At 47.8% G+C, this 26,982-nt stretch overlaps 3 protein-coding genes, 7 non-coding genes and 1 pseudogene across 10 annotated transcripts in view; 1 reads left to right on the top strand and 10 right to left on the bottom strand.

Moving 5' to 3' along the window:
- LOC129482512 (uncharacterized) overlaps positions 1-13,539 on the bottom strand; it is a 39,168-nt gene extending 25,629 nt beyond the window's left edge. Inside the window, exons 1-8 of the mRNA XM_063640227.1 lie at positions 13,404-13,539; positions 12,980-13,024; positions 4,971-5,014; positions 3,643-3,774; positions 3,253-3,298; positions 1,988-2,068; positions 1,765-1,896; positions 37-171 (exon numbers count right to left, since the gene is read on the bottom strand). Coding sequence (XP_063496297.1) covers positions 37-171; positions 1,765-1,896; positions 1,988-2,068; positions 3,253-3,298; positions 3,643-3,774; positions 4,971-5,014; positions 12,980-13,024; positions 13,404-13,534 — 746 coding nt within the window. The 5' untranslated portion in view covers positions 13,535-13,539. The remainder of the gene's footprint in view (positions 1-36; positions 172-1,764; positions 1,897-1,987; positions 2,069-3,252; positions 3,299-3,642; positions 3,775-4,970; positions 5,015-12,979; positions 13,025-13,403) is intronic.
- On the bottom strand, positions 1,626-1,707 carry LOC129483697 (small nucleolar RNA SNORD115). Its single transcript, XR_008658201.1, has one exon. It is a non-coding gene; the product is annotated as a small nucleolar RNA SNORD115 (small nucleolar RNA).
- LOC129483677 (small nucleolar RNA SNORD115) lies at positions 3,505-3,586 on the bottom strand. Its single transcript, XR_008658182.1, has one exon. It is a non-coding gene; the product is annotated as a small nucleolar RNA SNORD115 (small nucleolar RNA).
- On the bottom strand, positions 5,259-5,340 carry LOC129483680 (small nucleolar RNA SNORD115). The gene has a single exon (XR_008658185.1). It is a non-coding gene; the product is annotated as a small nucleolar RNA SNORD115 (small nucleolar RNA).
- On the bottom strand, positions 7,155-7,235 carry LOC129483691 (small nucleolar RNA SNORD115). Its single transcript, XR_008658197.1, has one exon. It is a non-coding gene; the product is annotated as a small nucleolar RNA SNORD115 (small nucleolar RNA).
- Positions 7,330-11,485, bottom strand: LOC134736787 (uncharacterized). Its single transcript, XM_063640235.1, has 4 exons — positions 10,239-11,485; positions 9,211-9,268; positions 8,786-8,830; positions 7,330-7,593 (listed from the first exon to the last, which is right to left on the bottom strand). Exons 1-4 carry the CDS (start codon positions 10,449-10,451, stop codon positions 7,559-7,561), a joined length of 351 nt encoding a protein of 116 aa, XP_063496305.1. The 5' UTR covers positions 10,452-11,485; the 3' UTR covers positions 7,330-7,558.
- LOC129483689 (small nucleolar RNA SNORD115) lies at positions 9,073-9,154 on the bottom strand. Its single transcript, XR_008658195.1, has one exon. It is a non-coding gene; the product is annotated as a small nucleolar RNA SNORD115 (small nucleolar RNA).
- LOC129483713 (small nucleolar RNA SNORD115) lies at positions 11,357-11,438 on the bottom strand. The gene has a single exon (XR_008658215.2). It is a non-coding gene; the product is annotated as a small nucleolar RNA SNORD115 (small nucleolar RNA).
- Positions 13,266-13,347, bottom strand: LOC129483676 (small nucleolar RNA SNORD115). Its single transcript, XR_008658181.1, has one exon. It is a non-coding gene; the product is annotated as a small nucleolar RNA SNORD115 (small nucleolar RNA).
- Positions 13,540-14,378: 839 nt separating the features above from the next.
- LOC129482513 (distal membrane-arm assembly complex protein 1-like) lies at positions 14,379-17,432 on the top strand. Its single transcript, XM_055278449.2, has 3 exons — positions 14,379-14,582; positions 14,666-14,731; positions 15,382-17,432. Exons 1-3 carry the CDS (start codon positions 14,388-14,390, stop codon positions 15,481-15,483), a joined length of 363 nt encoding a protein of 120 aa, XP_055134424.2. The 5' UTR covers positions 14,379-14,387; the 3' UTR covers positions 15,484-17,432.
- Positions 17,433-25,932: 8,500 nt separating this feature from the next.
- On the bottom strand, positions 25,933-25,991 carry LOC129483722 (uncharacterized; annotated as a pseudogene).
- Between the last annotated feature and the right edge of the window lie 991 nt (positions 25,992-26,982).

Below are 26,982 nucleotides of genomic sequence, written 5' to 3'. Positions count from 1 at the left end.
GAAGAGGAAGAGGACAGGTGCCAAACATAACCTCACCCCTCCATGCCGGCAGAAGGTGGGGTGTGCCAGCTCAGGGATGCTCGCCTTCTATGGACCCATGTGATGAGATCCACGTGGAATACTGGCCCATCACAGACATGGGGCACCTGATGCTCTGTCTGCCACTGAACCCTGAAAGGACAGGACAGGCAGGTCACTGGGCTCAGGCTAGAAGCCAGGGCTGCTCCCTACTGCAGACCACATGAGTACCTCCACTACACATGCCAGCTCCCTTGCATGACACCAGGGTCACCCCAGGACTACTGGGTACAGGCCAGGGCCAGCAACCAGTTCATGGTCAACCAAGGAGGCTGGCCCGTATGCCTGATGCTGCTGCAGAGCTGGCAGTCACATAGCCAGTCCCTGTGCATGGTGGGCACCCACCCATGTGCCGTATCCAAGCACATACTGGAAATAACCTGGGGCCCCAGGGCCACATGCTTTCTCTGGTGAGTCTCCATCTATGCCCCTCACACCTCGCAAACACACAGCCTGGCCACACTCAGCTAATCAGGGGACACAGTGTCTTCTCCTTTCCTCGGGCCCAAGACCCCACCACACTGGAGGTGACTCCATGGCTCAGAAGCAGCATGGGCAGCAAATTGCCAGGACGGGACCCTCAATACCGGGCCTTCCCACTCCAGGAGGCCACCCTTCCCAACACTCGCCCACTGGGAAGGGGTAACTTCCAGCCACAGGGAAGGGGTGACTTTCAGTGGGACGGAGGCTGCCCCCTTGGCCCAAAGCCCACGAGTCCAAGGGCTGGACTGCAGCACCACTAGGCGCCGGCCAGAGCTCAGCCTTGACCTACACCCAGTGAAACAGCACCACCCCCCTTCAGGCTCGAAGAGGCCCATGGGATGGCCCATTCATTGCTCAACAGGGTGGGTCCCATTCAGGGCCATGTGTCAGGTGTGAACCTTGAATCTCAACAGCTCAACTCCATGGGCCTGATCACCCACCTTTCTCCAGGGACAGAGAGTGCCTGTGTGACCCCATGGCACCCCGGAGCCCCTGTGGTGCCCCTCATATGGCCAGGGCAGTCCTGAAGTCCAGACGTAAGTACCGAGTCTCGGCTGGGAGCTGCCCTGGGTGGAACTGAAGGAATCCTCTCCTGCCTGGACCACCGTCACCCCTGCAGGGCTTCAGGGAAGGCGTCCTCCTTGGTTCCTGTTTCCCAGGAAGTCGCCCTCCTGGAGAACCCATCTCTTCCCAGTGGGGATTCAGGTTGGCTCCCCGAGGAAACCCTTCTTTCCCGAAGGCTGACCCTTGGTGACCCCACGCGGCCTGGCTCATGGCCCATGACACCAGCCACTCACCTATGCCAGTCAATGCCAGGGGCCCTCCATGTGGAGGGGAGAATGGGGCTCAGAAAGGAGCTTCCCATGTGCCTCAACCCTGGGGAACTGGAGGGCCGACACCAAGCCTGCACAGGGAGCCTGGGCTGCCTCAAGGAGGAGCACAGAGACAGGTTTGGGCACCCCCAAGATGCCCTTCAGGGCCTCCAGATCTCCAGCCAAAAATACAGGGGCCCTCCTGGGGACCTCGGGATCCCAGCATCCTCTTCCAAAACTCTCACCTAGACTGGGCCTCAGCGTAATCCTATTGAGCATGATTTTTAAGTTATCACCTCTCTTCAGGACAATATAAGGTTCTCATCATCAACCCAACACAGGGCACCCCCCCACCCCGCACACGCATCCAGCAGGATCCAGATGTGCTCACCACAGCTCAGGGCAGGAGACCAGGGCGCCAGGAAGGGCCCGATCTTCAGTGCACCAGGGGCTGGGCACCTGGCTTACGGATGCTGAACTGGGGCCATTGGGCCCAGTGCAAGTCTTCCTCCAGGCTTGACATCTGGAGAAACAGGAGTAGGACAGGTGTGCAAACACAACCTCACCCCTCCATGGGGGCAGAAGGTGGGGTGTGTCAGCTCAGGGATGCTCACCCTCCATGGATCCATGTGATGGGATGCATGCAGAACACTGGCCCGACACAGGGCAACCAATGCTCTCTCAGCCACCGAACCCTGGAAGGACAGGGCAGGCGGGTTACTGGGCTCGGGCAAGAAGCCCCGACTGTGTCCTACTGCAGGTCCCATGAGCACCTCCACTGCCCATGCCGGCTCCCCCACATGACCCCAGGGTCATACTAGATCTACTGGGCACAGGCCAGTGCCACTATTCAGCTTACAGCCCACCAAGGAGGCTGGCCCGGATGCCAGATGCCACTACAGACCTGCAAGTCACATAGCCTATCCCTGTGCACTGTGGGCACCCACACAGGTGCCCTATCCCAGCATGTACTAGAAATTGCAACCTGGGGTCCCTGGGCCACATGCTTTCTCTGGTGGGTCCCCTCCATGCCCCCCACACCTCCTAAACACAGAGCAGGGCCACACTCAGCTAATCAGGGGACACATGGTGACTTCTTCTTTCCTTGGGCCCAAGACCTGCTACCCTGGAGGTGACCCCATGGCTCAGAAGCAGCATGGGTGGCATATTCCAGGGACAAGACCCTCGACAGACCTTCCACCTCAGGAGGTCACCCTTCCTGACACTTGCCAATGGGGAAGGGGTGACTTCCAGCCACAAGGAAGGGGAGATCCCCAGTAGGACGTGGGCTGACCCCTTGGAGTAAAGCTAACGAGTCCATGACAGGACTATAGCACCAGCAGGCACTGGCCAGAGCTCAGCTTTGACCCAAACCTAGGGAAACAGCACCACCCCCTTCAGGCTCAAAGAGGCGCCCTGGGATGGCACATTGCTCAACAGGGTCGGTCCCATTCAGGGCAATAATTCATGTGCGATTCTTGAATCTCTGCGGCTCGAATGCATGGGTTCTATGCGCACATTTCTCCGGGGATGGAGAGATCCTGTGTGACCCCACTGCATCCCAAAGCCCCTGTGGCCCCCCTCATGTGGCCTGGTCAGTCCTCGAGGCCAGACCAATGCACTGAGATTCAGCTGGGAGCTGCCCTGCGTGAGACTGAAGGAATCCTTTCCTGCCTGGACCACCGTCATCCCCGCAGGGCTGCAGGGAAGGTATCCTCCTTGGGTCTGATTCTCAAAAAAGCAGCCTTCTTGGAGGACCAACCCACCCCTCCATGGTGTGGATTCAGGTCGGCTGCCTGTGGAAACCCTCTTGTCTCAAAGGCTGACCCTTGGTGACCCCATGCTGCTGATGACCCATGATGCCAGCAGGACCACTCACCTAGGCCGGTCAATGCGTGGGGGCCCCACCTTGGCAGACAAGCTTACTGAAAGACACAAGGGAGAATGGGCGCTCAGGGAACCGGAGCTAAGCCTGCACAGGAAACCTGGGCTGCCTCACAGAGGAGCCCAGAGACAGGGTTGGGCCCGCGGAGATGCCGTTAAGAGCCTCAAGGTCTCCTGCCTAAAATACAGTGGCCATGCTGGGGAACTCGGGATCCCAGCATTCTCTTCCAAAATTCTCACCTAGGCTGGGCCTCAGCATAATCCTATTGAGCATGATTTTTAAGTCATCACCTCTCTTCAGGACAATATAAGGTTCTCATCATTGACCCAACCCAGTGCATCCCCCTCCCCGCACGTGTATTCAGAGGAACCCAGATGTGCTCACCACAGCTCAGTGCAGGAGACCAGGATGCCAGGAAGGGCCTGAGCTTCAGCTCACCAGGGGCTGAGCACATGGCTGAGAGACACTGGCCTGGGGACAGCGGACCCAATGCACGTCTTCCTCTGGGGTCACCATCTGGCGGAGGGGGACAGGTGTAGAAACATGGCCTCACGCCTCCATGCAGGAAACTGGGCAGGGGGTGCTGGCTCACACATGCTTCCCCTCCATGGACTCAAGAGATGGGATCCATGTAAACAGTCACGGTCATGAATGCGGGGAACCCTTGGCCCTCCTTGCCACAGCTCCCCCACTTGACTCTGTGCCACAACGGGACCACTGGGCAGGGCCGGGACCATCAACCAGCTCACAGCAAACCAAGTAGGCTGATCTGAATGCCACGTGCCACTGCAGACGCCCTCTACAAGCTCACACCAGAAATCAAATCCTGGAGCCCCTGGGCCACATGCCTTCTCTGATGGGTTCCCATTCATGCACCGCACACCTCCAAACACAGAGCCGAGCCATGCTCAGTCAATCAGGGGACACATGATGTCCTCTCCTTTCCTTCGGCTCAAGACCCCGCCACCCTGGAGGTGATCCCATGGCTTAGAAGCAGCCTGGGCAGCAAATTGCCAGGACAGGACCCTTGACAGTGGGACTTCCACCACAGGATGCCATCCTTTTGGCCACTCCACTTTGGGGAGAGGTGACCTTTAGCGGGATGCAGACTGCACCCTTGGCCCAAAGCCCACATTCCCAGGGCCAGCCTGCAGCACCACCAGGTGAAGGCCAGAGCTCAGGCTTGACCCAACCCCACTGAAGCCACGCCGCCCCCGCGAGGCTCAAGGAGGCACCACTGGGATGGCCCATTGCTCCACAGGGTTGGTCCATTCTGGGCCATGGGTTGGGCCCAATCCTTGAATCTTCACGGACCGACTCCATAAGTCCGATCACCCACACCCTGCCCCTCTGCAAGCCTCAGGGACAAGCACCCTCATAACACCCGTGGCCCCTGGAGACCCTGTGGACCCCCTCATGTGGCCTGGGAAGTCCTCCATGCCTGACTTGTGCACTGAGTCTCAGCTAGGATGTGCACTGCATTGAGTTGAAGGAACTCTTTCCTGCTTGGACCTCCATCATCTCTGCATGGCTTCAGGGAAGGCATCCTTCTTGGGACCGATTTCCAAGGAAGCTGTCCTTCTGGAGAAACCATCCATCCCCGGTGGGTTTCAGATGGGCTCCCTGAGGAATCCCACGTGGCCCGAAGGGTGACTCTCAGTGACCCAAAGCGACCTGGCTCATGGTCCATGACCCCAGCAGGATCCACTTACCTATCCCACTTAAGGCCAGGGGTCCACCTGGGCAGAAGAGCTCGCTGAAAGACACAGGGGAGAATGGGGGCTCAGGAAGGAGGCTCCAATGTGCCTCAACCCCAGGGAACTAGAGGGCCAACACCAAGCCCGCAAGACAGCCTGGGCTGCCTCAAGGAGGAACGCAGAGATAGGGTCGGGCACCCCTAAGATGCCCTTCAGGGCCTCAAGGTCTCCAACTCAAAATACAGCAGCCCTGCTGGAGACCTTGGGATCTCAGCATCCTCTTCCAAAATTGTCACCTAGGCTGGGCCTCAGCGTAATCCTATTGAGCATGATTTTTAAGTCGTCACCTCTCTTCAGGACAATATAAGGTTCTCATCATCGACCCAACCCAGGGCACCCTCCTCCCCACGCATGCATCCAGTGGGACCCAGATGGGCTCACCACAGCTCAGGGCAGGAGACCAGGGCACGAGGAAGGGCTTGAGCTTAAGTGCACCAAGGGCTGGGCACCTGGATGACAACCACTGGCATGGGGCCAGCGGTCCCAAAGCAAGTCTTCCTCTACAGTCACCATCTGGGGGAACAGGAGGAGGACAAGTGTCCAACCAGAGGCTCAGGCCTCCATACAGGGAATGGGGTGGGGGGTGCCAGCTCACACATGCTGTCTCTCCGTGGACCCACGTGATGGGATCCATGGGAAACATTGATGTGTCATAGATCGGGGGAACGCTTTGCCCTCCCAGACACTGAACCATGGAAGGACAGGGCAGGCGGGTTCCTGGGCTCAGGCAAGACGCCCGGGCTGTGCCCTACTGCAAGCCCCTTGAGCACTTCCATTGCCCATGCCAGCATCCCTGCATGACCCCGGGTGGTACCTGGACCCCTGGGTAGGGGCCATGGACACCAAACAGCTCAGAGCAAACCAAGGACGCTGGCCCGGACACCACATGCTGTTGCCTACCTGGCAGTTGCACAGTCTGCCCTGTGCATGGAGGGCACCCACCCTCCTTTCAAGGTGCACTGGAAATCGCAGCCTGGGGCTCCAGGGCCACGAGCTTTCTCTGGTGGGTCCCAATCCATGCCCCACACAACACCTCCCACACAGAGAGCAGGGCCACATTCAGCCAACCGGGAGACATATGGTGTCTTCTCCTTTCTTTGGGCCGAAGACCCCGCCCCACTAGAGTTGTCCTAATGGCTGAGAAGCAGCCTGGACTGCAAATTTCCAGTAAAGGTCCTTCCACTGCGGGCCTTCCCACCTCAGGAAGCTATCATTACTGCCACTCGCCCACAAGGAATGGGTGACCCCTGGTGGGACATGGGCTGCAGCCTTGGCCAAGAGCCCACGAGTCCCAGGACTGGATTGCACCACCATCAGGCACTGGCCAGAGCTAGTCTTGATCCAACCTCAGAGAAACAGTGCCGCCCCCAACATGGCTCAAAGAGGTGCCACTGGGAGGGCCCACTGCTTATAGGGTCAGTCCCATTGAGGGCCATGGGTTTGGTGCAATCCATGAATCTCCATGGCCTGACCCCATGGACCGAATCGCCCACCCTTCTCCAGGGTTGGAGAGCCCCCATGAGATGCCCTTGGCTCCCCGGAGCCCTTGTTGCCCCCCTCATGTGGCCTGGCCATCTTAGAGGCCTGACCCAAGCACCAAGTCTGAGCTGAGCACTGCTCTGCATGGGGCTGAGGAAACCCTTTCCTGCCTGGACCACTGCCACCCCTGCAGGGCTTCAGAGAAGATCTCCTCCTTATGTCCGATTCCCAAGGAAGCTGCCCTCCTGGAGAACACATCCCCAGTCGGGATTCAGATCAGCTCCTGAGGAAACCCAGGGGGCCTGAGGGCTGACCCTCAGGGACCCCACGCAACTTGGCTCATGGCCCATGACACCAGCAGTATCCACTCACCTATGCTCATCAATCCCAGGGGATCTGCTGGGGGGAAGAGCTCACTGAAAGACACAGAGCATAATGGGGCTCAGGAAGGAGCCGCCAACATGTCCCACCCCCAGGGAAGCTGAGCACAGAAACCAAGCCCACACAGAAAGTCTGGTGTGCCTAATGGAGGAGCACAGACAGGGTTGGGTCCCTCCATGAAATGCCCTTCAGGGCCTCGAGGTATCCAGCCTAAAATACAGTGACCCTGCTGGGGACCTCAGGATTCTAGTGTCCTCTTCCAAAATTCTCACTTAGGCTGGGCCTCAGCGTAATCCTATTGAGCATGATTTTTAAGTCATCACCTCTCTTCAGACAATATAAGGTTCTCATCATCGACCCAACCCAGGGCACCCCCCTCCCTGCCTAGGCATCCAGTGGCACCCGAATGGGCTCACCCAAGCTCAATGCAGGAGACCAAGGTGACAGGAAGGGCCCGAGTTTCAGTGCAATAGGGGCTAGGCACCTGGCTGATGGCCACTGGCCAGGGACAGCGGGCCCAATGCATGTCCTCCTCTGGGGTCACCATCTTGAGGAACAGGAAGAGGACAAGTGTCCAAACACAACCTCACCCCTCCATGTGGACAGAAAGTATGGTGTGACAGCTCAGGGATGTTTGCCTTCCATGGACCCATGTGATGAGATCCATGTGGAATACTTGCCTGTCATGGATGCGGGGCACCCGATGCTCTCTCCACCACTGAACACCAAAAGGATAGGACAGGCAGGTCACTGGGCTCAGGCTAGAAGCCAGGGCTGTGCCCTACTGTAAGCCCCACAAGCACCTCCACTACACATGCCAGCTCCCCTGTATGACACCAGGGTCACCCCAGGACTACTGGGCACAGGCCAGGGCCAGCAACCAGTTCATGGTCAACCAAGGAGGCTGGCCTGTATGCCTGATGCTGCTGCAGAGCTGGCAGTCACATAGCCAGTCCCTGTGCATGGTGGGCACCCACCCATGTGCCGTATCCAAGCACATACTGGAAACCACGACCTGGGGTCCCAGGGCCACATGCTTTCTCTGGTGAGAGTCTCCATTAATGCCCCTCACACCTCGCAAACACACAGCCTGGCCACACTCAGCTAATTGGGGGGCACAGTGTCTTCTCCTTTCCTTGGGCCCAAGACCCCACCACACTGGAGGTGTCTCCATGGCTCAGAAACAGCATGGGCAGCAAATTGCCAGGACAGGACCCTCAATAGTGGGCCTTCTCACTTCAGGAGGCCACCCTTCCCAACAATCGCCCACTGGGAAGGGGTAACTTCCAGCCACAGGGAAGGGGTGACTTCCAGAGGGATGCAGCCTGCCCCATTGGCCCAAAGCCCATGAATCCAACAGCTGGACTGCAGCACCACCAGGCGCCAGCCAGAGCTCAGCCTTGACCTATCCCCAGTGAAACAGCACCGCACCCCTTCAGGCTTGAAGAGGCCCATGGGATGGCCCATTGCTCAACAGGGTGAGTTCAATTCAGGACCATGTGTCAGGTGCAATCTTTGAATCTCCATTGCTCAACTCCATGGGCCCGATCACCCACCTCTCTCCAGGGACAAAGAGCACCTGTGTGACCCCCAAGGCACCCCAGAGCCCCTTTGGCCCCCAACATATATCAGGGCAGTCCAGACGTGAGTGCCGAGACTCAGCCGGGAGCTGCCCTGGGTGGAACTGAAGGAACCCTTTCCTGCCTGGACCACCGTCACCCCTGCAGGGCTTCAGGGAAGGTGTCCTCCTTGGTTCCTGTTCCCCAGAAAGCTGCCCTCCTGGAGAACCCATCTCTTCCCAGTGGGGATTCAGTTTGGCTCCCTGAGGAAACCCTTCTTTCCTGAAGGCTGACCCTTGGCAACCCCTCATAGCCTGGCCCATGGCCATGATGCCAGCAGGATCCACTCACCTATGCCAGTCAATGCCAGGGGGCCTTCCTGGATGGAAGAGCTCACTGAAAGACACAAGGGGAGAATGGAGCTCAGGGAGGAGCCACCAACATGTCCTGCCCCAGGGTACCAGAGTGCCAACAGCAAGCCTGCACAGGGAGCCTGGGCTGCCTCACGGAGGAGCACAGAGACAGGGTCGGGCCCTCCAGGTGCCCTTCAGAGTCACCAGATCTCCAGCCCAAAATACAGTAGCTCAGCCAGAGACCTCAGCATCCCAGTATCCTCTTCCAACATTCTCACCTAGGCCAGGCCTCAGCGTAATCCTACTGAACATGATTTTTAAGTCATCACCTCTCTTCAGGACAATATAAGGTTCTCATCATTGACCCAACCCAGGGCACCCCCCTCCCCACTCATGCATCCAGCAGGACCTAGATGGGCTCACCAAAGCTCAGTGCAAGAGACCAGTGTTGCAGGAAGTCAGGGACCCCGAACGGAGGGACCTGATGAAGCCATGGCAGAAGAACACAAATTGTGAAGATTTCATGGACATTTATCACTTCCCAAATCAATACTCTTATTATGTCCTATGCCTGTCTTTAATCTCTTAATCCCATCATCTTTGTAAGGTGAGGATGTATGTTGCCTCAGCACCCTGTGATGATTGTGTTAACTGAACAAATTGTTAATAAAGCATGTGTGTTTAAACAATATGAAATCTGGGCATCTTGAAAAAAGAACAGGATAACAGTGATGTTCAGGGAACAAGGGAGATAACCATCAGGCCTGACTGCCTGAGAGCTGGGCGGAACAGAGCCATATTTCTTTTCTTACAAAAGCGAACAGGAGAAATATTGCTGAATTATTTTTCTCAGCAAGGAACAGCCCTGAGAAAGAGAATGCATTCCTAGTGGGAGGTCTCTAAAATGGCCGCTCTGGGAATGTCTGTCTTATACAGTTGAAGATAAGGGACGAAATAAGCCCTGGTCTCCTGCAGTGCTCCTTGGCCTATTAGGACGAGGAAATTCCTGCCTAATAAATTTTGGTCAGACCGGTTGTCTGCTCTCAAACCCTGTCGCCTGATAAGATGTTATTAATGACAATATATGCCCGAAACTTCACTGGCAATTTTAATTTGGCCCCAGTGCTCTGCCCTCATTTGCCTTGTGATATTTTATTGCCTTGTGAAAAATGTGATTTCTGTGACCCACACCCTAATTGTACACTCCCTTCCCTTTGAAAATCACTAATAAAAACTTACTGGTTTTGCAGCTTGGGGGGCATTATGGAACCTGCTGACATGTGATGTCTCCCCCAGACACCCAGCTTTAAAATTTCTCTTTTGTACTCTTTCCCTTTATTTCTCAGACTAGCCGATACTTAGGGAAAATAGAAAAGAACCTACATTGAATTATTGGGGGTGGGTTCCCCCGATAGAACAGGGCGCCAGGAAGGGCCCAAACTTCAGCGTACCAGGGGCTGGGGACCAGGCTGACAGACACTGGCTCCAGGCCATTGGGCCCAACACAAGTCCTCCTTCAGGGTCACCATCTGGAGGGACAGGGAAAAGTGTCTGAACAGAACCTCATGCCTCCGTGCGGGAAAGGAGGCAGGGGGTGCTAACTCACACATTCTCTCCCTCCATGGACCCACGTGATGGGATCCATGTGAAACAGTGATAGTCATAGATGTGGGGGACCCTTGGTCCTCCCTGCCACTGAACCCTGGAAAAGAGGGCAGGCTGGTCACTGGGCTCGAGCAAGATGCCCAGGCTGTGCCCTACTGCAAGCCCCTGGAGCACTTCCACTCCCCATGCCAGCTCCCCTACAATTCCTGGGCTGCACCGTGACCCCTGGGTGGGGCCAAGGCCACTATCCGGCTCAGGCCAACCAAGGAGGCTGGCCCTGAAGGCAGGCACCGCTGCAGACCCGGCAGATGCACAGCCTGCCCCTGTGCAGGGAGGGGGCCTACCCAGGCTCCCTCTCCAAGCATACACTGGAAAGAGCAGACTGGGACCCTGCCTCATGTGGCCTGGGCAGTCCTCAAGGCCAGACCCCAGCACCGAGTCTCAGCTGGGAGCTGCCCTGCATGGGACTAATGGAACCCTTTCCTGCCTGGACCATTGTCACTCCTGCAGGGCTTCAAGGAAGGTGTCCTCCTTGGGTCAGATTCCCAAGGAGGCAGCCCTCCTGGAGAACCAATCCCTCACCAGTGGGGATTCAGGTTGTCTCCCTGAGGAATCCCTCCTGTCCTGAAGGCTGACCCTCAGTGACCCCACGTGGCCTGGTCCATGAGCCCAGCAGGATCCGCTCAACTATGCTCTCAAGGCCAGGGGGCCCTCATGGGTGGAAGAGTTCAGTGAAAGACACAAAGGGAGAACGTGATTTCAGGGATGAACCACCCACATGCCCTGCTCTAGGGAACCAGGGCACTGACACCAAGCCCACACAGGGAAACTGGGCTGCCTCACAGACAAGTGCAGAGACAGGGTTGGGGCCCCTGCAGATACCCTTCAGGGCCTCCAGGTCTCCAGCCCCAAATCCCTCCTGCTGGGGATCCCAGCATCCTCTTCCAAAATTCTCACCTAGGCTGGGCCTCAGCATAATCCTATAGAGCAGGATTTTTAAGTCATCACCTCTCTTCAAGAAAATAGAAGATTCTCATCATCAACCCAACCCAAGGCAACCCCCTCCCCATGCAAACATCCAGTGGGACCTGGATGTGCTCACCACAGCTCAGTGCAGGAGACCAGAGTGCCAGGGAGGGCCGAGCTTCAGTGCACCGGGGGCTGGGCACCTGGCTGATGGACACTGGCCCGGGGACAGTGGGACCAAGGCAAGTCTTCTCCCAGGCTCACTGTCTGGGGGGACAGGAGGACATGTGTCCAAACATGGCCTCATGCCTCCACAGGGGGAAGGTGGTGGGTGGTGCCAGCTCATGCATGCTCTCCCTCCATGGACCCATGTGATGCGAACACTGACCCATCACAGACACAGGGGACCCTTGGTACTCCCCATCACTGCAGAGGGGGAGGGTCACTGAGCTAGGACTAGGACAGGGCAGGTGGGTCACTGAGCTCATGCAAGGCACCTGGGCTGCGCTCTATTGCAGGCCCCACAAGCACCTCCACTACCCACACCAGCTCCCCTGCAGGACCCCTGGGCCACTCCGAGACCACTGGGCACAGGACAGGGCAACCAACCTGCTCATGGCCAACCAAGGAGGCTGACCTGGAAGCCACATGCCACTGCAGACCTGGCAGTTGCATAGCCTGTGCCTGGGAGTGGAGGGCACCCACCCAGAGTTCTCTCAAAGTGTGCATGGGAAATCATAACCTGGGGCCCTGGGCCACGTGTGTTCTCTGGTGGGTCCCCATTCATACCCTACACACCTCCCAAACACAGAGCCGAGCCACACTCGGCCAATTGGGGAACACACGGTATCTTCTCCTTTCCTCGGGCCCAAGACCCCACCACCCTGGAGGTGAGTCTGTGAATCAGAAGAAGCATGGGAGGCAAATTCCTGGGACAGGACCCTCGGCAGTGGGCCTTTCCACCTAAGGATGCCACCCTTCCCGCTAGTTGCCCACAGGGAAGGGGTGACACCCAGAAGGACACGGGCTGGCCCCTTTGCCCAAAGCCAGCAAATCCCAGGGCCATCCTGCAGCACTACCAGGCACCAGCCAGAGCTCAGCCTTGACCCATCCCCCTTGAAGCCACATTGCTGCCCACTAGGCTCAGAGGCACCACTGGGATGGTCCATTGCTCAAAGGCTCGGTCCCATTCAGGGTCATAGGTGGGGCCCAATCCTTGAATCTCCAAAGGCCTGACCCCATAGGCCCAATCGCTCACCCCTCTCTGGGGAAGGAAAGCTCCTGTGTGACCCCTGTGGTGCCCCAGAGCTCCTACGGACCCCCTCATATGGCCTGGGCAGTCCTTGTGGCCAGACCTGCACACTGAGTCTCAGCTGGGCACTGTCCTGGGTGGGGTTGAAGGAACCCTTTGCTGCCTGGACCACCCTCACCACTGCAGGGCTTTAGAGAAGATATCCTCCTTGGGTCAGACTCCCAAGGAAGCTGCCCTCCTGGAGAACCTAGCCCTCCCCAGTGGGGATTCAGGTTGGCTCCCTAAGGAAACTCTCCTGTCCCAAAGGCTGACCCTCAGCGACCCCAGCAGCCTGGCTCATGGCCCATGACCCCAGCAGGATCCACTCACCTATGCCGGTCAATGCCAGGGGGCCTGCCTGGGCAGAAGAGCTCACTGAAAGACAGGGGAGAATGGGGGTCAGGGAGGAGCCACCCACATGCCCTGCCCCTAGGGAACCAGAGTCCCAGCATATGTCCACACAGGGATCCTGGACTGCCTCACGGGGGAGCTCAGAGATAGGCTTGGGCCCCCTTCAGATGCCCTTCAGGGCCTCTAGGTCTGTAGCCCAAAATACAGTGGCTCTGTCGGGGGCCTCTGGATCCCAGCATCCTCTTCCAAAATTCTCACCTAGGCTGGGCCTCAGCGTAATCCTATTGAGCATGATTTTTAAGTCATCACCTCTCTTCAGGATAATATAAGGTTCTCATCATCGACCCAACCCAGGGCACCCCCCTCCCCACGCATGTATCCAGCAGGACCTGGATGGGCTCACCACAGCTCAGTACAGGAGGCCAGGGCGCCAGGAATGGCCTGAGCTTCAGCGCACTGGGGGCTGGCACCTGGCAGACGGACACTGGCCGAGGGCCATTGGGTCCAACACAAGTCTTCCTCCGTGGTCACCATCTGGGGGAACAGGAGTAGGACAGGTGTCCAAACAGAACTTCATGAGGCAGTAGGGTGCGCGAGCCCAGGTATGCTCTCCCTCCATGGACCCATTTGCTGGAAACGCTGGCCTGTCACGGACACGGGGCACCCTTGGCCCTCCCCACCACCCAACCCTGGAAGGACAGGACAGGCAGGTCACTGGGCTCACGCAAGATGCAGAGGCTGTGCCCTACTGCAGGCCCCAGGAAGCACCTCTGCTGCCCACGCTGGCTCCCCACACACAACCCCCTGGGCCACTCCGGGACCACTCGGCACAGGCTAGGGCCACCAACCAGGTCAGGACCAAACAAACAGACTGGCCCAGAAACCACTCACAGCAGACCTGGCAGTCACATAGCCTGCCCCTGGGCATGGTGGGCGCCCTCCCAGGCGTCCTCTCCAAGCGCACATGGGAAATTGCAGCCTTGGCCTGGGTGCCACGCGATTTCTGCGGCGGGTGCCCAACCACACCCCGCACTTCCGTTGAACTGGTCTAATTCGAGCGTCAGCTCTTATTTTTCAAGCTTGTTTGTGAATATTTTAATGTCTTGCATCATTTTACTTTTGAATTGTTTGAAACTACATTTTTTATGTATATGCATTCATATTTTGTTACTTATTTTTGGTACGTGTCTTCGTTTGTATACAACTACTCTTGCATGTTTTCTAATGTAAGATGTATTTTCTTGTCAGTTTTTCTATTTGTATTACCATTGTCAAAATGGACCTTGAATTCTCCCAGTGTTTTTGACCGTTTTATGCTTTTTCCTCATCTTACCCATTCTATGTATTTTTTTAAAACATAATTTTTAGGAAGGCCGAGTTCCAGAACATGGGGTCTCAGTTGTCCCAGCCTTTTGAGTCCCTCAAGATCACTGCGCCTCCCAATACCGCCACCGCGCCCACCAAGCCTGCACCCCCAGCTACACCTGGAGTGCTGACCTCCCCAGCAGAACACTGCCTGTTGAAGACCTGCTGGAGCTGTCGCATGCTTTCTGGGTTGGGGCTGATGGGGGTGGGCGGGTACGTGTACTGGGTGGCAAGGAAGCCCATGAAGATGGGATAACCCCCGGGTCCATGGACCATTATGAAGATGGTCACCGGCCTCAGCACTGCCGCCTGGGGTATCATTGTCATGACAGACCCCAAAGGGAAGGCCTACCGGGTTGTTTGAAAGTACCACCAGTGGGGACTGTAAACTAGTTCAACCATTGTGGAAGTCAGTGCGGCGATTCCTCAGGGATCTAGCACTAGAAATACCATTTGACCCAGCCATCCCATTACTGGGTATATACCCAAAGGATTATCAATCATGCTGCTATAAAGACACATGCACACGTATGTTTATTGCAGCACTATTCACAAAAGCAAAGACTTGGAACCAACCCAAATGTCCAACAACGATAGACTGGATTAAGAAACTGTGGCACACATACACCATGGAATACTATGCAGCCATAAAAAACGATGAGTTCATGTCCTTTGTAGGGACATGGATGAAACTGGAAACCATCATTCTCAGCAAACTATCGCAAGGACAAAAAACCAAACACCACATGTTCTCACTCATAAGTGGGAATTGAACAATGAGAACTCATGGACACAGGAAGGGGAACATCACACTCCAGGGACTGTTGTGGGGTGGGGGAGGAGGGAGGGATAGCATTAGGAGATATAGCTAGTGCTAAATGACGAGTTAATGGGTGTAGCACACCAACATGGCACATGTATACATATGTAACAAACCTGCACATTGTGCACATGTACCCTAAAACTTAAAGTATAATAATAAAATTTAAAAAAATAAAAAATCAAAAATCGAAAAGAAAGTACCACCAGTGAATCTGTCTTCTGTCCCTGTCCCCATGACACACAGAGCAGGCATGGAATTTAATGAATGTTCTGGACAGACACTTGTACATGGATAGACATCACTACTGTGGATACTACAAGACTGAAAAGAAAATCATATGTTGTCATTCTCTGGCTATGGAGTGTTAGTGGCCTCCACAGATTTCACAGGAACCAATAAATCCCTCAGAGAAGTAAACAGGTTCTTTGTCTTATCTGGTGAAGGAAAATATAACTTATATTTAAATATAATTGTTTAATTACTTAAGCATTATATATAAACATTAATAGTATGTCTTATATAATTGCATATCATATTATATATAATAAACATAAATGTTCAGTTATATAGTTATATAGTTTTTAAAACTACAACAGGAAAATTAGCTATTTTACTTCATTATTTTAAAGAGTTCTTTTTATTTATTTCATAATTGGATCAACAACTGTTATCAACCTAACCCTGGGTGAGCATCATGCAATATACAGAAGTACATGAAACTTTCTATGTATGAACTGCTCATACTTTGCAAGGCATTTTCAAATCCATCACCTTATGCGAGCTTCACAGCTAGTCTGAGGTAGTTACTTCATTGGAGGTAAAACTTAAAACACAAGAAAGAGCCCACATGATTTGCCTAGGGTCATTTAGTAAGTCGGTGATGGAGCTAGAACTTGCTCTTGACAGGTTTTTGTTCTAGTCTTCCCTTTCATGGAGGCAAGAATAACCATTATGAAACAGATAATCATAAAAATCAGCATATAATAAAAGACTTAAATGTCACAAGAAAAACTCAAAACCTTTAGCTAAAAAAAAAGATCTTTTGATTCTTTTTCCACAAGCACTAGATATGTTTCTGCGATGATTTTGAGATAAGTACTCAAAATTACATAGTTCATTTCTAAGAGAAGGCCATGTTTTCTACCTGTTGAGTTTTTCTACCCTGAGATACTATGGCTTCTTTGTAAAGGTATATAAAGTGTTTTTCAAAGCAGAAAGATACTGTTAAATTTAGCTGCTAATCATGGTGTATGTGTTTGGAATGACATGTTAAGCAAGTAATACCTTTAAGCTGTTGCTTTTGGCAGCATTATGTGGAAGTGCCTAAGTCTATTTAGCCTCACAGATGACTTTAGAATCTGGTATTTTCTACATCAGAGTTCATAGTGGGGATGGTGCTATACATATCTATGCAACTGAGAAGGAAAACATTTCAAACCTAAAGTAGGCAATAAGATATTATTTATATGAAATCCACAATTCAGTTATGCAACGTTCATGAATAGAGAAGTTTTAAATTGGAAGGGACCATAGATGACCCAAAGCAGATCACATATGGTCATTTACATACCTGAAGTACCTACAAAGACAAGTTGTTCCCTGGTTTAAAAGGCAGTCTGTTCTATTGATGGACTGCTTTAGTCTGAACATTTTCTTAGGTTAAGCCAAAAACACATAAACCTAACTTGGTCTTGGCTTGATCTACTGGGTAAACAATAACTCTTAAACGTATATACAGTTGACCCTTGAACAACACAGGAGTTAAGAGTGCTGAACATTTGTTCAGTGGAGAATCTGCATATAACTTGACTCCCCAAAAACTTAACTAGTAGTTAGTCTATCATTGACTGGAAGCCCTACTGATAACATAAAGCAGTTGATTAACACGTATTTTTTGTGTTGTATATATTATATACTGTATTCTTACAAGAAGGTAAGCTAGAGAAAAAAATGTTATTAAGGAAGTAATATATTCACTATTCATTAGGTAGAAGTGAATCATCCTAAAGGTCTTCATCCTCATCTTCATGCTGAGTAGTATGAGGAGCAGAAGGAGTTTGTCTTTCTGTCTCAGTGGCAGAGGTGGAAGAAAATCCACAGATAAGTAAGTGGACCTGCACAGTTCAAACCTGTGTTGTTTGGGTCAACTGTATCGTAATAGCATTTTAATGTTTTTCTCAGACTTTTACAAGTATGAATCTGAGCTTTTTCTGAATAAACCTGCCTGCTCACCATTAAAAAAAATTTTTAGAAGACTTTTTAATGGGTGTGCAATACAAGCATGATTTGTCATACTGGGACCTTGAGGTTTTTATACACCCTTGCCTTGTTTGGCCTATATTAGACCATGCCACTTTTTTTACATATTCTCTCTATATTTATGGTTGCCTTTCAGCAGGATTTTGCATGGGCTATTTGTGAGATATTCTAAAATTATACACCTTAATGGAAAGTAATCCCAGTATCTAGAATGCACTTATGAGCCCACTCTGTATTGTCATTTCCCCGCATCTTCATTGTTTTTTGCTTTCACTCTCATTAGACTGACAATGAGGAGTTCACATGTTTTCACACACATGAAATTCATGTGTTCATCAACATAATCAATTCTGGGTTTAGCTGGAATAGGAATTTCCTCAGTCTCATATTCCAATTTTGTTGGTAGGATCCTTAACTTTTTCTTTTTCTTTCCTTTTTTTTGAGACAGAGTCTTGCTCTGTTGCCAGGTCGGAGTGCAGTGGCACGATCTCGGCTCACTGCAACCTCCGCCTCCCTGGTTCAAGTGATTCTCCTGCCTCAGCCTCCCGAGTAGCAGGGATTACAGGTGTGCGCCACCATGTCTAGCTAATTTTTTTGTATTTTTAGTAGAGACAGGGTTTCACCATGTTGGCCAGGGTGATATCAATCTCTTGACCTCGTGATCCACCCACCTCGGCCTCCCAAAGTGCTGGGATTACAGGCGTTGGATCCTTAACTTTCAAAATTCTTTCAGAAACCCTAAATCTATTACACTCAGAGTCCCATTTATATTACAGAGATGTTGGTCTTGTCTTGTAGAGAGACCTTACTTTTTGTATTGAATTGTTAATTATATCAACATCAGGTAATAATATTTTGTGACAAGATAGCATCAAGTGGAGCTATCAATCCATAAAAACATCCCATGTCAATATCCAGGTTGACCAAATCAGTATACCTGACCTCCTTGGTGGTGAATATTTCCTAGTTCAGTGGGCTATTTGAAACTGCCATACCACTGATGCATATTTGAACAGATTCTTTATTACCTCCACATAAGAATTCTCCTTCATCATATAATGGGGTTAGAAATTGAGAATAATTTTAGTAGTCTGTTTTGCTACATGCTTTATATTTTAAGGCTTAGTTTTCACTCTTGTTTTGTTTTTTCCCCCCTCCCCAATTTATACCAAGTACATAATCAATAGATGGGGCTCAGTGGCCTAAAGCTGTAATGTAAATTTTTATTGAATAGCTCAATATATTTCTTTTGAAGATTCATGAATTATATAACACATTATAAACTATGTAAATAAGCAAATGTACATACTTTAGTGAAATTAGTTTTATTATTTCAGTTTTCAGAAATTTCAATCTGCAATGCCAGATTTCAGCTCTTTTACCTATAATATGATCAACCTTTTTACACCATCATTTAATCTCTACATAGACAGTAGTATGTCCAATACCTAATTGTTTGTCTGAGTAGGTGTAATCTTGTTCTTCAGTACCAGCAAGTATACATTGTAGTTGTTGAATAACCAGTGGTTGTACACTCATGCAAGTGAAGGCTTCTGAAAATTCTTTACTATATATTTTTTTGCAATAGGATTTTATTACCAGATATCCAATTCCAAATGCTTTCCCAATTCCACTTTTGTTTTTCTTTGTCATATCTTGTTTAGATTTTGATTCTATCATGTTTGCACGTTTCTGCAAGTTGTCCAATGCACTAAGTTTATCAGTAATTCTTTCTATATCAGAAGAGTTTACAACTGTAGTCCTAGTTTTTATTCCCCCAATACTGTATTTAATAATCTCTGGCCAGGTATGGTGGCTCATGCCTGCAAACCCAGTGCTTCGGAAGACCAAGGCAGCAGGATCACTTGAGGCCAGAAGTTCGAAACCAGCCTGAGCAAGACCTTGACTCTTCAAAAAAAAAAAAAAAATAGGCAGGCATGGTAACATGTGCCTGTAGTCCCGGTTACTCAGGAAGCTGAGACGGGAGAAGCCCTTCAGCCCAGGAGTTACAGGCAATAGAGAGCTATGATTGTGCTACTGCACTCCAGTGTAGGCAACAAAGCCAGATCACATCTATTAAAAAAAGAAATCTCTTTCAGTTTGATCATAGTGCCATTTTAGTCCCTGTGTAAAAACATTTCATAGTGGTAAAGCCTATCATGTACAAGTAGAATTCAGTTTACTCACATTAGCTATTGTAATATTAAATGACACAGACCATTTAATTATCCTCAAGTTTGTAAGTATGGGGACTGGAGACTGCCAGGTTCTAAGTAGGGTAGGCTCATTTTTAGGGGATGATATATTTTGGGGCTTTTGAAGAAACTAACCCTCACCATTTGGGCTGGGATATTTCCTCCTCATCTGTGCGTCTATTTAAGCTTTATTAAATTGGACCCCCATGGCTATTTAAGATATAGAGTTGGGCCAGGCATGATGGCTTACACCTGTAATCCCAGCACTTTGGGAGTCAAAGGCGGGTGGATCACCTGAGGTTGGAAGTTTGAGACCATCCTGACCAACATGGAGAAACCCCACCTCTACGAAAAATACAAAATTAGCCAGGGATGGTGGTGCATGTCTGTAATCCCAGCTACTCGGGAGGCTGAGGCAGGAGAATCGCTTGAACCTGGGAGGCAGAGGTTGTGGTGAGCCGAGATCGTGCCATTGCACTGTAGCCTGGGCAATAAGGTGAAACTCTGCTCAAAAAAAAAAAAAAAAGATACAGAGTTGTTGGAGTTTTGTGATACCCTTCAGGGACTTTCAATTTGAATATAATTATGTTCAACTTAATTAGTTAAACATTTCTTCTCATCAGTATCTTCAATAACACAAAGGGTGATGATACTTAAGATTTTTGTGAGTAATATTGACTAATCCATGGGAAGATTTGAAATTTTTCATGTCTTCTGAATTTAAATCATGCAGTTGGTGAGTTTGAAGTATTATGACAAAGAAAGGGGTTTCTTAAGTCCTGATCTCATATTCAGGACAATTTTTAATTACCAAAAAATTCCTTGAGGTTGAGATACTAACTTTTAAAAGAAAGACTAATAATAAGCTTTATGTTCAATTGATACAAACTAAGTATCAAAATTATAATGGTCAAAATAATTCAGAAGAATGTATTAGTAACAAAACAGTCTATCTCTCCTGCTGTCTGTCAAATAAGTTTTTCTCTTCAGCTTGCATATTATTCAAGGTTACTATCTAGAGAATTTATCCTTAAGGTGCTAAATGGGAATTATACCCCACTCGATGGTGGATGTTGGTCTCACATGTGAAGCATGTATCCACTTAGGTTTCTCCATCTTGATAGCACTGTGAATTCTCAACCACACTTGATAGGGTTCTGTCCAGTGTGGTCACAGTCTGTCATCAGAACACTTTGATATAGACTGAGTTTCCTGTTCAATATCAATGACACACTTCCCCAGGGGGCTTTTTCAGCATCTGGCCACATGTTGGCAAGGTGAGCCCAGGGAAACCCATAAACTCTTTAAGTATCATATATGGTCATGAGGATCTTCCATTGTATCAGAGAATGGGTTAGGCTTAAGCCCAAGATTCGTAGACCTTCCAAACTCAAAGGGAGAAATGTTGGGCTTGCTAGAGGGATTTATTGTAATTCTCTACAGATACCAATAATTTACCTACCTGTTATCCCCAGTCTTCTGAACAAGTGCAATGAATGAACCACATACCCTAAAGAATTATTTAGTTAAATTATGTAAAACCTTAACATCCGTTTCATTTAAAATAAATAATCTTATTTCATTTAAAATAAATAATCTTATTTTAAATGAAACAGATGTTAAGGTTTTACATAATTTAACTAAATAATTCTTTAGGGTATGTGGTTCATTCATTGCACTTGTTCAGAAGACTGGGGATAACAGGTAGGTAAATTATTGGTATCTGTAGAGAATTACAAAGCTCCCGAATTCCCATAGATACAGAACGATTCCCCTACTGAATTCCAGATATTCAGGAATTCGAAACATAAAATCAGCCCAAGTGGCAGAATTGTAGTTATTATACCAGCTGTTAAATTAGCCACCAGTTATAAAGCAGATATCTCAAGTGAGATGATATTATTCAGTAAGAGCTTGATCACTGAGCATCTGCTTTAGCCTATCCAGACACCAATATACAATATTGGTAAAAATATTTACTATCTTCTAAAGGTGGAAGTTCTACAAAGTTCGTGTGCCAGCAGATTCTAGGTATCATGGGCCTTAGTAGGCTTTCTTGACTTATCTTAGGTAAGTAAAGAATTTTTCTGACAAAGAGCATATCTTCATATTATTTCCTGAATTATATGATCCTATTACAAAGATTTCAAGTTGTCAGCATATTCCTTTTGCTTGAATGAACTTGGTGGTGGCATGAAAAAGCCACTCAATCATATAAAAATTGGAATAAAGGAAAGATTTCATTATGTAATTCTCATTTTCCTATGGTGTTCATCTTAGTTCTCCTTCATTCCTAATTTTCTAATTCTTAGAGAGTTGGCTATTTCTGAAATTATGAATAGGAGGTTTTGGATAGAAGTGATAGAGGTTTGATTTCCCCAGTCTAAACCTCAGAAGCCCTTCACAGCTAGGTCTGCAAATTAATTTCTTTTTAAAGAGTTAATCTTGTTTTCCACTGTGAGCTCTACAATAAATTACATAAATCTGTTAGAGAAGTTTGAATGACTCTACTAAATCAGAAATTAGTTTCTCATGTAATATTTTAGTTCCTATGGATGTTAGCATCTATTCTTCCAAAGTTGGCTAGTCACATAACAGACCACAAACATATAGTTATTATCAGTATAGATATCTGCTTTATAACTGGTGGCTAATTTAACAGCTGGTATAATAACTACAATTCTGCCACTTGGGCTGATTTTATGTTTCGAAAAACAGAAGCCTCTAAGGTTCATGAGGGTTGATTACCATAGAAGATGCTTTTATATTCCTTTGTGGGTCTTTCACACAGAATATATTGATGAATATTCAGTCAACATTGGGAATAGGAATATTAGAAAAATCAGACCATGCTCCAGTATCTTCCTCAATGACTCTGAGACAGTCAAGTTCAACTTATTCTGTCAAGATCTGGCCACAGAGTAGCTGTCAAAAGTTTGCACCTTCCTAGAATAGCATTAGGATTAGACAGTAGGACTTGTTCTTAGCTCATTTGACAGCATACTGACAAGTGTTGTGTCTTATGAACTTGTAAAATAGCAGTAACGACATGAAGTACCTGTAAGTAAGTTAAATTTCTCAGAGTCAAGGACTGAATGAGCCTTTTCATTCAGTGGTTGCCACTGTACCTTATAAATGTCATCGCATTTCCAGAGAAACAAAATACAAGAACCCAGGAAAGTAAGCAATGTGCCTATAATCAAGGCCTAATTTTGGAGTAACCCTTAATCTCAAGACAGAAAAGGTAGAACCACTTTTTTAACAAGGTTAAAAACGTAATACAAGTGAAGAAATAGCAGCTATTTTAAGGGCATATAAGACTTCTTCAGCCTTATTTTGACTTTAATAAAGAGTTCTAGTGATGTTTCATGTAACATCTCAGTGAGAGGCTTAGCCTTTTCATAAAAGGCAGAGATCTACAATTAATCCTCAAAATCAGTGAAGTTTTTTTTTAGTATGTTGTTTCATTTGCATATTAGGCTGACTTCAAGATGCAACCACTTTCATCTGCCAATAACACAGATCCCAAATATTTTACTTCAGTTGGTAATATTGCAACTTAGCTAGCGAGGTTTTATGTCCTGGGAGTCTAAGAAATTTAGTAAAGCTAAAATGTCTTCTTTACTAGCATGTAACTTATTAGCAGCTATCAATAACAATTAGCACGGAATCCTAATGTGACGAATATTCTTTATATTTTCTTATAAATGCCTAGAGAATAGAGTAGGTGACTCTCTGAATTCCAGGAAGATCCATTGCCACAAATATTGAAAGCCTCACGCTCCACAGGTAAACTCAAACAGGAACCTCGACTCCCCAGCTAAACATGGAGAACAAACCATTGAACATAAATCCATGACAGAAAAATACTTAGATAACTCAGGAACAGATATTAAAACAATAGCAAGATTGGGAATTACAAGTATCAGAGGAATCACAACTTGTTTCTCTAAGATCATGCGTAAATCTATAAACAGTTTGACCTTCCCTGCCAAGTTTTCCTAACTTTCTCACAGGCAATATGGAAGCATTATGAAGTGAATGTGCCTATTTTTTTTTAAACTATGCCGGTTTTTTAAAAAATTTTCTAATTACATTGTATTTGAGGTAAAAATAGAGAAAATGTTCTACACATGGCCAAGGTTTTTCTCTGTTGTAAGTTACAACAATGGTATTGATCTCTTTTGTTAAATCTTTATCATTTGTTCCTAGGACTCATAGATATGGGTTTATTTTCTGTAACTTGGGAGTGCTTCTCCAGCACTGAGTAAGACTCCTACTCTCCCACAGGCATCTTTTGTTTCAGAAAGCACATATTTAGCAATGCAGATACCTTGCATCCCAGAAGCTCCAAAAGCACTCTCTTCAGAGTACAGAAGATCATAGCCCTTGGTTTACACAGCAGGCCCTTTTTTAAAAGATTATTGGGCATATTAGGGGACAAGGCATATTCTTCTTAGAGAGGGCCTATTTGCATGAAAACCTCAGAGGAGAAAGAAGAGGTAGACATAGTCCAGAAATACTTATATCTGCATATTTTCCTAGTTTAGGATAAAACAGAAAAGGTCTGTAGAAATTGCAGAATATGTTGTTCCAGTATCCAGAAGAAAGGGTAAAAAAGGATTAAAAGATAGGAAAAAGAAACAGACACATAAATTTATCCATTCCCAGCTCTGTTTCCTCATTATATCAATTTTGCCCATGCTTTGCTCCATTTGCCAATTATTTTCTGTCTGACTTTACAGAGTAGGGAAGACCTCCTCAAGGAGGTTGTAAAGCTTGTCAGGTTTTATCCCTTGCATCTTTCTCAATCTCATCCAAGATTCCCTTTTCTAATGTGTTGACTTTTTACAAGAGTGACATATTAACTTCCTGTTAGCTTGTGCCCTCTTATTTATTGGTGGCCCAAATAAGTATTTGCTCACTTTGTGAATAATTGTAACTGGGCAGCTAACACTGCAGTCTTAATGGTTTTTTCTTCTCTTTCTCTGTATTTTCTCAAAGTTGGGTTACTGCCACTAATATATGAGAAACTATCTGTTCTTGCTAGCTACCCACTTTTTCTCTTGGTTGGATTTGAATTTCTGGCAACAAAAGTGCTAGAAAAATGGAGAGGACCAAGGATCTATTCTGATCTGTCTGTGAATTTATACCTGTTAATTTAGAAAATGTTTCAGTGAGCTATGGTAAAAATCAATGGAGAGGTCACCCAGCTTGTAAGTACAGCATTTAGCTTCTCCCAGTTCACATTCTGTAGAAAATTTTCTTTTTTTTTTTTTTTTTTGAGACAGAGTCTTGCTCTGTCGCCCAGGCTGGAGTGCAGTGGTGCAGTCTCGGCTCACTGCAAGCTCCGCCTCCCAGGTTCACGCCATTCTCTTGCCTCAGCCTCTCCGAGTAGCTGGGACTACAGGCGCCTGCCACCACGCCCGGCTAATTTTTTGTCTTTTTAGTAGAGACGGGGTTTCACTGTGGTCTCGATCTCCTGACCTCGTGATCCGCCCGCCTCGGCCTCCCAAAGTGCTGGGATTACAAGCGTGAGCCACCGCGCCCGGCAGAAAATTTTCAAGGACTGCTATAAGCAGTCCTTCATGTCGGATTCCCAAGGCACTGAATAGCCTACCTGTCAGGGGAGGTGGAGAATTGGACTCCAAGTCCTCAGCCCTCCTTCATGAGGGGGCTCTCACGTGGTGTTTATTGTGTCAATCAAAGTCAACTGGAGGCAACACTCCATGCAACATCCAGTGTGCATCCCTAGTGTGCAGGGCCAAAGATTGAAAACACACTTCAGAGTGCCTTGGGATATATTTGTGGATATCCTCAGAGCACTGAAAAATAACTCTTAAGACAGCTAATTTCAGCTGGAAAAAAAGGCATATGGATTATTAGTATTTTGGGTCCTGAAAGCAGTCCTGGATAAGTTCTAACAAGCATTTGAGTTGCTGAAATTCCAAAAGGCTAGAGCTGATATTCTTCATGTTGAGATGAAAAATAAGTTAATTTGAGTTGATACCAACAAATCACAAGATTTCTCAACTTTCAATCAAAGCAAAGCTCAGGTATAAAATTAAGTTCTTCAAGTCCTCATTTTTGCCATTTAGTAGTCTGACTCCATTTTTTATTCCTTTTCTTCCAAATTACTAGGATAACCATTCACTAATCTGATGCTTTTATTCTATTACGGTCTCTTATCTAACTTCTCACTGACTGCTTGTTCTTTTCTCTTAATAACTTCTGTTTCCACAGCTATGTTTTGCACAGCCTAGGACACCCCCACATCTCCTCCCAAGAATGGGTCTCAGCATAATACTTATGAGCATAATTTTTATGTCAACAAACCTCCTCATGACCCAAACCATGGCACTAAATATATATATTTATCCTATATATCCTAAATATACATCTATCCTAAATGTGTGTGTATGTGTATGTGTATATATATATACACACATATACATATATATACACACATATACGTATATACACACATATACATATATACACACATATATACATATATACACACATATATACATATATACACATATATATACATATATACACACATATATACATATATACACACATATACACATATATATACATATATACACATATATACATATATACACACATATACACATATATACACATATATACATATATACACATATATACATATATACACACATATATATACATATATACACACATATATGTACATATATACACACATATATGTACATATATACACACACATATATATGTACATATATACACACACCTATATATACATATATATACACACATATATATACACATATATATATACATACATATATATATATATATATATTTGGTCCTAAAAATTATAACCAGGGATGGCATCCTTAAACCCTTCTATGAAAGTATATTGGAGTTCATACATATTCAGTGTGGCTTTTCATGTGTCCCTGATGTAAGAGGCCAGAGAGTCTTCTTCCTCTGGTGTTATTTATCTAAGGACAGGAGTAGGGCAGTAGATGAGAACTGTATCTCATGGGTGTTATTCCTAAAAAAGTAAATTAGATATCAGGAAGCTCCTAATTTTATTGAATTTTATATCTATGGGCAAACAAACAAGTATCTGGATCTTAATCCCCTGGGTACAATTGCCAGGTTCCTTGAATATTCAGTCCATCAATGATCTACAAATGTCATAACATACTGCAAACCTGAAATACTATAATAGGGATGAATTTTTCTACTTGCATGCTTAGATCCAAATAAATATTGCACTGTAGAAATTATACCAACGAATCACAAAATTTTCTCAACTTTCAGTCAAGGCAAGCTCAGGTAAA

The sequence above is a fragment of the Symphalangus syndactylus genome, chromosome 5 (assembly GCF_028878055.3).
Source record: "Symphalangus syndactylus isolate Jambi chromosome 5, NHGRI_mSymSyn1-v2.1_pri, whole genome shotgun sequence".
NCBI lineage: Eukaryota > Metazoa > Chordata > Mammalia > Primates > Hylobatidae > Symphalangus > Symphalangus syndactylus.
Note: the sequence above shows the minus strand (reverse complement) of the source record. Positions and strands in the feature narration are given on the sequence as shown.